This window comes from Amphiura filiformis, chromosome 20 (genome assembly GCF_039555335.1).
Source record: "Amphiura filiformis chromosome 20, Afil_fr2py, whole genome shotgun sequence".
NCBI lineage: Eukaryota > Metazoa > Echinodermata > Ophiuroidea > Amphilepidida > Amphiuridae > Amphiura > Amphiura filiformis.
The window spans coordinates 57001762-57015489 of NC_092647.1; the positions used below are offsets into that span (position 1 = coordinate 57001762).

General features: G+C 35.9%; 1 protein-coding gene across 1 annotated transcript in view; it reads left to right on the forward strand.

Annotated features, from left to right (window-relative positions):
- The window catches only part of LOC140142084 (inositol hexakisphosphate and diphosphoinositol-pentakisphosphate kinase 2-like), a 91049-nt gene that overhangs the window by 28221 nt on the left and 49100 nt on the right, over positions 1–13728 (forward strand). Inside the window, 3 exon segments of the mRNA XM_072164036.1 lie at positions 4374–4534; positions 13593–13640; positions 13642–13695. Of these exon segments, the coding sequence (XP_072020137.1) occupies positions 4374–4534; positions 13593–13640; positions 13642–13695 (263 nt within the window).

Genomic DNA, 13728 nt, shown 5'->3' on the forward strand with positions numbered 1-13728 from the left:
TTTGCAAAAAAAAAAAATAATTAAAAAAGTTCCAAAGCCTTTATCATACATGATTTACAGCTTAAAATGCGTGTGAAATTTTTTTTTAATTGCCGACCGACCTACCCTAATGTTTTTTTATGTTATGCCAATCAAACAATTTTTTTTATGCCTCATCTGACCCAGTGCTATTTCAGAGATGTTGTATTTGTTTCTGTGATGATGCCATAAAAATGATATCTTATGATATCTGAAATTATAAACCATCTTTTCCATTAATACCATGTGTTTGCAAAATATAGCTCAGGAAAAACTAAGCTATTTCTGGAAATTGCAAATCATGCCTTATTTTGTAGCACAAATAGAAATAAATTGACCCTTCAGGGCACATCTGGCTACACCTGGAAAATGGCTATTCCAGTTGAAATCCATATACCCCCTGTACAAGACATGACCTCAATCTCCCACAGAGGGAGTGTGAATTTCAAATGGGGTATTTGGGTAACGCCATTGAAATCTACACTCCCTGCATGAGAGAATAAGGTCATGTCTTGTATAGGGGGTGTATGGATTTCAAATGGAAGAGCCCAATGCGTCTGTGCAAGTACCGTATTCATTCCAATAAGCGCCCATGCCCCAATAAGCGCCCACCCAGGGTATTTTCAATTTGCTAAAGGCGGGTACCATCAATGTTGAAGTGACGGATAGACGTCGATACAGTGAAATAGCTGGAGGACTAGATCTCTATATCAGAAAAGCTACTAGAACATTCTCAGGACCCATTTATAACATACATAAATTTGTCTCGAATAAACGCCCCTAACAAAAAAATTAGGTAAACCAGGTAAAAAATAAACGCCCACCCAAAATGACTTTGTTAAGCGCCCTGGGCGCTTATTAGAATGAATACGGTATAAGAGTTTTCCTAGTGGTTTTCAGTCAGAAAAAGCCATTAAAATAGTCAAAACCATTACCACATTCATTCTACCTATCGCCCCTCCCCTTAATAAGCACCCCTATGCAATATTTCAAGTAACAACTGTCTAATGCACAATTTGTCGGCAGAGTGCAACATTATCGTAAGTGCAGTAGAATACAATAGCTGCCTTTTGTAAACCACCTATTTTTGAAGCACAATCCCCTCATCATGCTCATCATATGTGACCGTCCACATCGAAACGCTCGTAAAGTCGGCCCCTTGTCAATTTTGTTTTCTTCCATGTTTAGAAAATATATATCATTATAAGCTTTACAATTATATATCATTTCACTTCAAACAATATCCAGAAGCGGAGTTATGGCTTGTTAAAGTTTGCTCCTTCAATAAAACGGTACATAATTTGTGTGCTTCATTATTTCTCTTTTTCCACATCGCTGGTATTACATATCAAATTGTCATAATTGGCGGTCACTTCAAATCATCCCCAAGTCAACGAGGTTCAGGAATGTCCTCTCATTGTTGATTGTTAGTTAACCCACCACTTGAACAGGATTTGGCCAAAGCAAGCAAAGACTAGGGCTATTTACCAACTCTATACATAAGTATAAGCTTATTATCCTCTTCAACAATAGGATTAAAGATTGGTGTTTGACTGTCACTAAAATGAGTAACATGTAAGACAAACATTAGGTTAATATGAATACAAACTTTATGCACATTTTGCACTGTAACTCGAAATACAATTTGCCGACTTTACGAGCGGTTTGAGATGGATGGTCACATATAAAGTGTTGATGTTGTATACTTTCCTGATAGCCACGAAGCTAACCCAAGATATCACCTTTACATGTAGTTGGGTGTTTTTCTAGTGTTATTGGTTAAAAGTAAGTATATTTATTGAAATGTTGCAAATGGCAGTTATTGCATTCTACTGCACTTACAATGGTGTTGCACTATGCCCACAAATTGAATTTGGTCTAAAACATAATTAAATTATCATCAAAACCATCTGGCTCACAATTTTGATTACTTTGACTTCAGACACACTGTTTATTTAGATTTTATTTGAGTTAATTCAGAATTTTGACTGTCATTTCATAATTTTAATCAGTACCTCCTCTCCCCTCCATCAAAAGTGCCTGGGGCACTAATTTGGTCAAATACAGTGCTTCAAATGGGCACTTTGGCACAGGTAACTCTACAAACTTGTTACATTCTTGTTGACAGACACCTTCACCAATACCATTCATCCTTTCCTCCTCTTACTCTCTCTTCCTCCCTCCTTCTTTCCTTCGCTCTTTCCCACCCTCTCTCCCTCTTTCTTTCTCTCTCTCTCTCTTGTTTACTCTCCAACCCCATCTCACTCTTTCTCTCTTGCTCGATGAGGACCATGTCCTTTCTGTGGCGATCCTGACTTTTAGACCACCCGAGCTATATAAGGTACAAATTGCAAATTTATCATATTAAACTTTTGCAACAAGGTTAAACATGTTCTCAACTGTAAAAACGTACCTTTTATTCCATCGAACAAGCTTTATTTTGTTCCAAAATTCACGTTTTTATAGCTATTTTTGACGTAAAAGAGCTGGTAACAAAACCGGTGATGCCAGCTCCGAAGTTTTCGCAGAGCACAAGCGCTTGATGTACGCTCATTTTGATGGTAATTTACGCTAGCATATCATGCATTTTCAAGCGCGTTTGACATCGTTTTACTGCGTGACGCAATTCTGCATTTACATTGTTTATTCAAAATGGCGAATTTCTCGAAAAACGTGATACATTTTACACCGTAATTTCCCTCATTACTCAAAGCCCTGCCCGTTTTCACAATATTTTAGCTTCTTGGATATCATCGGAAACATAGATTAGTAATATTAGGTAGGTCACTGTATTTTTTAAGATTTTTTTAGATGATTTTTACGATGAAAAAATTGATGTTTTTAGCTTCTTTTCAAAAATTGGTTTTAGCTTGTTAAAAAACGAGTAAAAAATCGTTTTTAGCTTGTTGGATAACTTTGCTAAATAGTTTAAAGCTTGATTCCTTAGATGAAACTTTTAGTTTAAGCTTGTTAGAATATTAAACCTTGATGAAATAGTAATATTTTAGCCCTATGTAGCGCGGGTGGTCTAAAAGTCTGGATCGCCCTTTCTGTCATCTCGCATTTATCCTACTTTCCTCTCTTTCTATTGTATCTTTTTCTCTAGCATCTTTCTTTCTCTCTGGTATCTCATCTCAAGTATCTCCATCTCATCTTCAGTATCTATTTCCATCTCATCTGTTGTATCTCTATCATATTTGTTTCTGTCATGTATTTATCATTCGTATGCCTTTCTCCTCTTTCTTCCCATCTTCCTCTCCTTATCTCTCTTCCTCTACCTCAGGTGTTCCTAATTACAACTTGATGGCTAATTACGTTAAGTAGCACGGACATGGCAAGCAATCCATGTTAAATAGTCGGTCATGGTAGAGAAAACCAATTTGATTACCAACCAGGCAGCTAGGTTGATTGGCTGCTAATGCAATAAAGAGTCAAAACAGCTGTTGTAGGCTAAAGGGTTGCTGTAAATGGGATTTAATGGCACAATACAATATTACACACACTATAATATGAAATGTATGCTGCTGGTACAAAATTCATCACGGAAATGAATCAAATGTCTCGTGATGCTATAATTTACTTTTATCACATAAATGCGCACAGAATATGTGGTATTACGTTTTCATGGTTTCTTATTGCAATTTGTGTAATAGTGTGTATACAAATATATGTAATTGTACATGTGCATATTTATATGATCATATTAATACATTTGAATTTTCAACCTAGTTTCTCTAGAGCTCTGTGCAGGTCATTCGTATTCATCCCACCTTGTTTTTTCAGTGTAACAAATTTAATCAAAAAGTTGCATGTGGGATTATTTTACAAAACATGCGCGCAAATGCACTTAACATGAAACTGTCTCAAATATGTTGAATCTGAATTAAAATGAGTGATTCTGGATATAAATAATCTCATTTCTCCTACATACATGTATAATAATGCATGAGTTAGTCGTCAGTGTAGGATATAAACATGAACAAAATAAAAGGGTGTATGACCGCTTGGTCCAATTCCACTTTGTCCAATCCCATTTGGGTCATTGCAACTTGGAAGTGGGAAGTCTCAATTAAAAACAGGGGTGTGATTCTTCAGGTTTCCTGATTTCAGGATTTTTTTTGTGGCCAAAATTTACAAAATTTTCAGCCCATTTTGGGGTATTTTAGCCCAATTTCACATTGTGTTTCAGGATTTTCTAATACTTTCAGGATATTTCACAAGCTTTGAATCACACCCGAGTAAAAAGTTAGATATTATATAGGCTGTAAAATAACAGCCTTCCAAGATATTAGGCAAAGATTTCCCTAAAAAAATAATATTTAACAAGCATTGTATAAATTTCTTCTCTCTAACAGTAACAGAAAATGACCTACAGGAATCGGATGACTCCCTAGAAGTAAATGGTATGACATTTCATAAACCATTTGTAGAGAAACCAGTGTGTGCAGAAGATCACAATGTCTACATCTACTATCCATCAACAGCGGGTGGCGGCAGTCAGAGACTATTTAGAAAGGTAAGAGCAGTGAGTCTTGCTGCTAAGAACACCTGTTCTAAGGCCTTAATTAGGGCCCATACCTATTTACCAGAGTGCAGCCTTCCCCAGCTGACGCAGCTTACTGCAGCTGCAATGCTTAAGCTCCAATTGAATGAGGGATTCCCCAGCCAAGCTTTAGTCCGTTTACTGTGTATGCACCATTCTTGAAAAGCTTCAGTGGTAGGTTATTCTAAAGGAAAACAAAAGCTCTTTGTATCGCTTAAAGTCAGTATATAGTTCAACATTTTGAGTGCATCTTCCCATTGCAACAAATACTGTTTTCTGCTGCAGAAAATGTTGTGAAGAGGAACAAAGCCTCACAACAAAGTTAATCATTTGAGCAGAAACAGTGAGTTGAGAACCAACAATTGCAGCAAAGAACCTGAAACACAGCATTTGTCACAACAGGAAAATGTCGAGCTATATACTTAAGTGATCTGGAATGAGCGTTTTGAGCGTTTCGACAGTATTTTTTGTGGGACATGAGAGCACATCAGACATATCGAATTGTATTCTGAATACGAAGAATGTCTTTCTGATATCAAATAATTTTCATTTTTTGAAATTCACGATATAATACAAATTTTATGACAATTTATTTAAATTCGATATTTTTCACATTTTTGATACATAACAGTCTTCGAAGTAAATTTTATAAATCTAATGATATATTCTTAAAGTGTATGTAGCTGGGAGGAAAAGCTGACGATCAATTGAAAATTTTGACCTAATTTTTTTTTAGGTGTTTTGGGGAAAAAAATCCATATCTTCAATACAAAAGGTCAAAATTTTCAATTGATCGTCGGCTTTTCATCCCACCTACATACTCTCTCAGTATAAATATAAAAAATATCAATTTTTAATCATTTGCCATAAAATGTGTATTACATTGCAAATTTCAAAAAATCAAAATTATTTGATATCAGAAGGACATTCTTCGTATTCAGAATGCAATTCGATATGTCTCATGTGCTCTAATGTCCCACAATAAATACTGTCCAAACGTTCATACCCCATCCCTTAATTGGCTTTCAGCATCTTAGTTGGGTTACCACTCTTATTTCCTGCTAGTTCATCACTGTAACTCCTATTACATGTGCACATCCTTTGTAATCTCTTATTGTTTTACCATTTGGTTCCCATCAATAATTTTACTGGTACAAATGTGTTCACATTTACAATAGATATTTCCAAATGTACATTTTATGTGACAACATAATGCACAAAGTCCTTATGCTTAGTTATAGTCTTGATCAACTGATGTGATTTGATGTTATTTGTAAACTCGTGTGTATACACACCAAGCATGAACACACTCATTGACCTGTCATATTCTTTATTCACAAAATGATAAATGTCACATTTGCAGAAATAAACTCATCTAACCTAATTGAGTTGCTGCTACTGGAAGTTCAGAGTGACAAATTAGCATACAGGTAACCATTGGAGACATTGTTATCATGTGTATGAATAATAGAGTGCAGAAATAAATCATGTCAATTAGAAGCATTTAGAGCTCCAGATTGCCATACTTTTGTTTGCATAGAAAATATCAAAAATTTTACATCAAGAAATATTATTTTCTTTTACACAAACAAGAATTTAGAAATTTGCACCATACCCTGCACTCTATCATGTTTTTACAATTTACTTGAAGGAGATAGGCATGCATCCATATTTCATGATAAACATCTACCATTGCATATATATCCTCACTTGAATGCAATAAGGTCGTAAGTGCATAGTAAAACCAAAGCACTTACAACTGAATGGATTGACACAACGATTTGTATTTTAAAAGCTCAGGCTCAAAACACAATATAAAAATATGTTCTATAGGTCTGAGTGACCCAGATTTGGCATTCTGAGGATTTTTTAATTTTTTTATTTAGCTGTATGAAATTCAAAATTGCCATTTTTTTTGGCTGAAGTGGATTGGTTTTGACAGAAAAAATTACAGATTTTTCAATCTTTCAGTGATTTTTATGGGTCATTTAGCCACATCCAGAAAATATCCTGAGCAACTCTACTTGGCAAGTCCATCCGCACATAGAACAGAGTGTTCTCTAAGTTCTTTTAAAAGTTGTAAGACACCCGGCCATTTTTTCCTTGGCCTTATCATAACTTTAAATGCAATTTATCCAACAAGAGATTATTCATGACAATGGGGTCTTTACCATTCTAAATCAGCATTCCCTTTGAAAGGAATTTCTTGATCATCCTTCAAGTAGTTGTATTGAATGAGGGTGATGCTTGCAAAACAAGGAGTTTGTAAACATTTTTCAGGGGCTGTGTACAAGGTGTCCCAATATTAAGTGCAACCCAATCAACAACAGCGTTAAGAACAAACATTTTGACTTTTAATTTGTTAAGTGATCTGGAATGAGCGTTTTGACAGTATTTTTTGTGAGACATGAGAGCACATCAGACATATCGAATTGAATTCTGAATACGAAGAATGTCTTTCTGATATCAAATAATTTTCATTTTTTGAAATTCACGATATAATACAAATTTTATGACAAATTGCTAAAATTTTCACATTTTTGACATATAACAGTCTTCGAAGTAAATTTCATAAATCTAATGACATATTCTTAAAGTGTATGTAGCTGGGAGGAAAGCCGACGATCAATTGAAAATGTTGACCTTTCATATTGAAGATATGGATTTTTTCTGAAAAAGACCTAATTTTTGTTGGTGTTTTGGGAAAAAAAATCCATATCTTCAATACGAAAGGTCAAAATTTTCAATTGATCGTCGGCTTTTTATCCCACCTACATACACTTTAAGTATAAATCACCAGATTTATAAAGTTTACTTCGAGTACGGTTAAATATCAAAAATATCATTTTTAATCATTTGCCATAAAATGTGTATTACATTGCGAATTTCAAAAATCAAAATTATTTGATATCAGAAGGACATTCTTCAGTATTCAGAATGCAATTGATATGTCTGATGTGCTCTAATGTCCCACAATAAATACTGTCCAAACGCTCATACCCCACCCCTTAATGTGTCTCAACTGTGCATTATAATTGAATACCTGAGTGGAAGAAGGGCCCAACTCCATTTTACAAAAATGAGTTTATCATATTTTAAAAGACCTGTACCGCTGCCCAGAGCTCTGACCGCTGCCATTGTTGCATATCATTTCACATGTATGTTATAATGTATGTTCATGTACCACTACTAAAGGTCCCCTGAAGATAAAAACAGTCTGTCTCTTAAAACTTTTCCAAATATTGTGTTTTTTGTTAATACCTCAAAAAAAGTGTTGATGGAGTTGGGCCCTTCTTCCACTCAGGTATTTAATTGTATTAATGGTTGTGGTGCATCACACAACACCTCAAACAGGGCTATGCCTATTGCCTAGTCTCCCAGCCTAGTCTTTGTCAACGACTCTGGTTTTGCTTTCACTTGTTTACTAAGAAGGTGCTCGCATACGAATCAAAACCAAAGACTTGTCAAAACGTTGCAGACTATGCTAGGCTATGCCACTCTGTAGCTCAACTTACTCACAAAATCATCTGCTTGTCAGCTTCACTTCTGTGGATGCAAAGTGTCCCAAACTGTTCCAATATGGAACCAGATTAATCCATATCAACTTGTTTTGTGTGGACCACCCTTTCCAGTCGTCTAATAAAAACAAGCATCTCAAGTGGATCCAATTTAGTCACAGTTTGATATTGAGTGTGAAATATTGCAAGCTTTTATAGTAACATGATCAGCTTGGTGATAAGTAGGTCTAGTAGGAAATCTCTACTTTGTATACCTCTGTTTGCTACCGATAGCAGGTGTAGCATTGTAGCCCCTAAACATACTCCTGGACCATTACTAGATTACTTATATCATAGGGCAGCTAATCGTCATTACCTAATCTGATCTATTATAAAATAGATATCATAATTCTTCATTGAAAGGTGAACCAGCAACAATACGTATACATGTAATTATACCAAGCTACACTAGCTTCCAGAGAAGTACTGCACTTTTTGCTCGGATCAATGCGTGCGTACTGTTAAAATATCAACATTCACCAGGCATTGTGTTCCCTTCATGAGTGCTGTTCTGCGCCAAGTGCTTCTTCGACTTGTAATCGGCCAATCAGGTTACCGGTGTGTTGTTATGAATGAATCAGCCAATCAGAACCTCACTTCTGTATTTACGCTGTATATACTGAACATGAGCAAGAGAGTGCTGGTCTTCTCTGTAAGCTAGCGTAGTTTATGTAATCTTAATCGTAGTGCTTCTAGCATGGTGCAGTCATTGACGTCAACTCGTTGATTCAGCTGTTTGAGTCACACACATCTGTGCGGCAACTTTAAATGTGCACATGTGTACATCAGTGCTTTGAGGAACATGTGTATATGATGTGAAGCTGTGCCCGAGGAAATATGCATTGATGTCACTGACTGAGTAAAACCACTCAAATGTTTTGTCAAATCCTTTTTACAAATGAAGCAAAACTCTATATACATGTATATGTAGTAGCAAAAGGTTGTTTTTGCTAACAAGTGATAATAAATAGCACTGCTCTGTGATTTTCTAATGGTCCTAGGTCATCAGAAAGTGCCAAAATCTACAACGTGTGCTGCAGATGCAACAACTAAATTGTTTTTGTCGCCAGGCCTCAGCACTGCAGATAAGGTTACTTGCCATGTTACACACCCAGGAGATTAAGCTTGAGTATTTACATCGCTTTCAAATGAAGAGCACAGTAATTTAATTAAGAATGTACTTTTCTAGGCTGTTGGTCTGTGTGGACTATTTTAAACCTTATATTTGAAGTATGAATCATCTATGCAAAGCATGTAAAAATGTTTCACTATCCAATATCTAATTTTCAATAAGGAGGAAAATTGTATCCCCCCTTCCTCCCCCTCATCCAAAGAGATCGGACTAGGAGAGTCTGGATTAACTCCTGTTTGAATCACACTCATGGAGTGGAAAATGGGGTATCTGTTGGTTACGGACTCGCATAGTCTATTGATGGTGAATTTAGACTAAATTAAGCAAAAAGAATTACATTACATATGAAAGTGTGTGCCCCTCCCTGCATTATGTTATTGTGATGTATCTCTCCAGCTTGTAGTGTAATTTCCAAGGCTTTAATAAAACCACCATAACTAACTCATTCCAAATTTAAGCCTGAGAAGGATTATCAGATAAAAATAAGTGATTGGGATTTGCACACAGGGGTGGCACCTTATGGGTTGTGCTTACCCTATTTACTTTGTTAAATGCTCCCCTTCTATTAGGCCTCATATTGAAATTCCCTTACACAGGAAGGTGTGCGCCATCCTGCAGCTTTCCTGTGCTAGCCTTCTTTGTTAAAATCCTGGGCAGGGTGTATCACTGATGCATATAATCCATCCGCTTTATGACCGAGCTTTCCTGAGGCGCGCTCTTAGCGAGGGGAATCCTGCCTTATTTCTGTGTGAAAACGTGGTAGGGTATTTCAATATGAGCCCTTAAATGCCCTCATCTTTTTTCAAAGAAAAAATGTCAATGATTCCATGTAAATATGAACAGTATTTTGGTTGAATAGAATAATCTGTATGCACCTTTTGTTCATTATACAAATATTAACTGTCTATGAGTGTGATGGTCGAAATATAATCACGAGGTGAATGATGTATTGTTCCATTCTACGAGCCGGAACGGCGAGTGGAATGGAACAATACATCTTTCACCGAGTGATTATATTTCACCATTACACTAATTTAAGACAGTTAATATTTGTTTTATATCACTCATGCATAAATTCTATTACTAAATTACTATTTAAGGTAGGAAATACATTTTTTTATTACACAACACCATGTTTTGCCGTGATATACTTCACATTATGGGGTCCACCCCATAACTAAATCGGCGAGTCCAAGAGTCAGCGCACGGCTTGGCGCAGGCGCACTCTGACAGAGCACATGATGGTAAAGACTATCACACGGAGAGGGTGATAGTAAAAATGATCAATGGTAATCAACCAATGAACTGCCTAGAATTTATGTATGAGTGATATAACAAGGTTTATTGTACAGTACTGTAAAAAAATTGAATTCTAGCAGATGCAGGTATTTAAAATGTGACTTATTTATTTGTTACCATTTAACAGTGCCCTGCTTGTGTCCTTGTCAACTTGTCAATGAAAGATCGAAGGAAATTTGTAAGAAATGTGGAGTTTTATTTAAATGCAAGAAAACTCTTTAAAATTAATCACAATTTCATTTTTATGTTAATTAAATTACTTATTGTAAACATGTTTGCAGTTATTTGTAAATACTAACTTTTTTCAAAGCATGATACTTTCTTAACTATTTGGGCCAAACATTCTTGTGTGTTTGCATGATAGTTAGCTTTATTAAAGGGCGCTTTGAAAAGTAAAGTTTACAAATTAAATAAACAATTTGGAAGTTCTCTTCAACCGCAGACTGGATTTTGTTAAGATTATTTTTATAACTTTGAAACTAGCACTACCTGACATGCATGGTAAAGAGTAAATATAGCTAAGGGCTCATATTGAAATTCCCTTACACAGGAAGGTGTGCGCCATCCTGCGGCTTTCCTGTGCTAGCCTTCTTTTGTTAAAATCCTGGGCAGGGTGTATCGCTGATGCATATAATCCATCCGTTTTATGACCGAGCTTTCCTGAGGCGCGCACTTAGCGAGGGGAATCCTGCCTTCTTTCTATGTGAAAACGTGGTAGGGTATTTCAATATGAGCCCTAAAAGATGTCCAATCTTACAGAGAAGAAATATAAAAATTGAATCTTATGATTCTTGAAGCTAATTTTAAGCTAATGAACTAGACAAAAAGTGGAATTATGGTTGTTTTGAGATACGAAGAAATCAAACCTACATTATATCTTCCAGTAATTATCTTTCTATATCAAACTCACAAGTTTTCATAGCATAATTGCCATATTTATGATCTCATACAAGAGGACTTGGTTCATTTAACACATTATGTAATGTATCGAGTTCACTGGGTATGATACAATCTTTATCTTGTCCAATAATTCATAGTTCAGTGTGGATCATTCTATTAATCATTGAACTTTGTCATCACTTATAATATAATAATTAAGCCTTTTTGCAATCTCAGCAAATTAGAAACTACACATGCTCATATTATCCATAGGGATTAGGGAGAGAAACTATAGTTCCAAACTATTACAGAAACTAAAGTGGTAACATGTCACTTCACGGCTCGACGCTGTGGCTTGGTCATGCATGGCTTTGCTGCTCGTCCCCCCTCAATCGCGACTCGCTTCATGGCTTCATGGCTTCATGGCTTGTCCGTTCTCAATTTGTACAAAGACAAGCTCAGCTCATTGAAGTAGGAAAAAATAGTCCAATCTCCCACATAAACAGTGGTGTGAATAAACTATGACTTGTCAAGGACTCCTGACAACATAGACAGTTCTTACCAGGTTAAACCAATACTTGTTTGTTATATATGCAAGTGTTGTGACAAGTTCCTGCTGTTTTCTGCATTATATATTACTCACAATGCACTTTGTTATGAATTTGCAAAAAGGCTTTATTTTAAGAGAAAAATAAATGAAACTTTCTTGTGAAAGATTTAAACTAAAACAAAATCTAGATGTGATCTCAAAGTAATATTTTAGGATATTTCTGTAAACCACTTGGAATGGATTAAAAATGGAAACAAGTCTGATACAAAGTTGACATTAACTTATGTATACCCCATGATATTTTCAGCTGGGATTTTTAGGAGGTAGAGAAATCAAGAAGCTCAAGACTTGATGGGGAATTTTGCATATTTTTTCTCCAAAGGGAATTGGGAAAAAACAATTGTGTGAAATTTTGCTTTTTGTTTGTGTGAATTTTTTTTGCAAGCCTAATTACTTTCAAGTAAATAATAATTATTTGTTATAGAGGCCGTCAGCGTGACGTCATATGCCGCCATCTTGTGGGTACACGCTGTGATGGTCGTTCAATCTCCATGCGTGAGCAGCAAAATCACCGCATTGATGCGCGATAACAACTGCGTGGCAAGCTGCGCCCTGCGTGTAGTGTCCAACACATGAACACACAGATCATTTGTACCCACAAGATAGCGAAAGGCTGACGGCCTCTATTAGGATAATTTCATTTGTTCGTAAAGTGTAAACAAATCGAAAACAACAAACAGGCAGACAGCAATGAAGAGTGAGCATGTGTATGTCTTTTACACATGAGAAAAATATCAGTTAAATCTGAAAAACTATTATATCTAAAATGTTTTACAGACAATCCCTTTGATTTTTTTTGCAAAATGCCTAAAAATGGACATTTTTTCTTGTTGCAAGTGTATAAAACATTGTAAAGTTTGTTTTGGAACAAAAATAGCCCATTGCAAGGTAGTTCTTCAAAGTTACATAATTAAAAACATGTTAATCATTTCTCATGTCTTTTTAATTATCTAATGCAATTTATGTACTGTAAACTTGCTTCATCCAGAGGTAATACAATCATGTAGTATCTCATTTACATGTATACTGTAGAATTCCATCTACAAGCATTTATGCCTATCAACGAGGGTTTTTTTTTGATGAAAGAAACGAAAGGTAGACACTCTCCACAAAAACATTATTTGGAGTTTGAGCAACTATTACTGATGCAGACGACTGCACAAACATGTGTTATTACAAGACCAATCTATTGGTAATGTTTTTCTGGATCTGGATATGGTTCAGTTGGCAGCTTTTCTTCCAATATGAAAAATTTGGTCAGAAGTTTGGGAACAAATTGTAACAAAATGAACTAAAGTTCCATTCTCTTGGTCGGGCTGACGTCACAAAGGGGAAATAGCCTTGTAAAACCAGTGTGCACATGTGCAATTCCCCTTTCTCGAGCTGGTTGCTATGCGCGCGCGCTTGTGCAAAGGGGACGAAGGGGACAATGTTCCCGGATGTCCGACCGAGTGAATGGAAGATTTGAAATCCAATTCAGAATTAAAAATGTTCTATATAACAGAGCAGCTTGTACTATACTGGGTATAAATCCATATATGATTTGCATTTCAGATTGGTAGTCGGAGCAGTGTATACTCATCAGAAAGCAAGTTGCGTGTAAAAAGGTTCATACATTTATGAGGAGTTCATGCCAACTGATGGTACAGATGTCAAGGTAGGTATTCATGATGTCCAAAATTAATCTGCC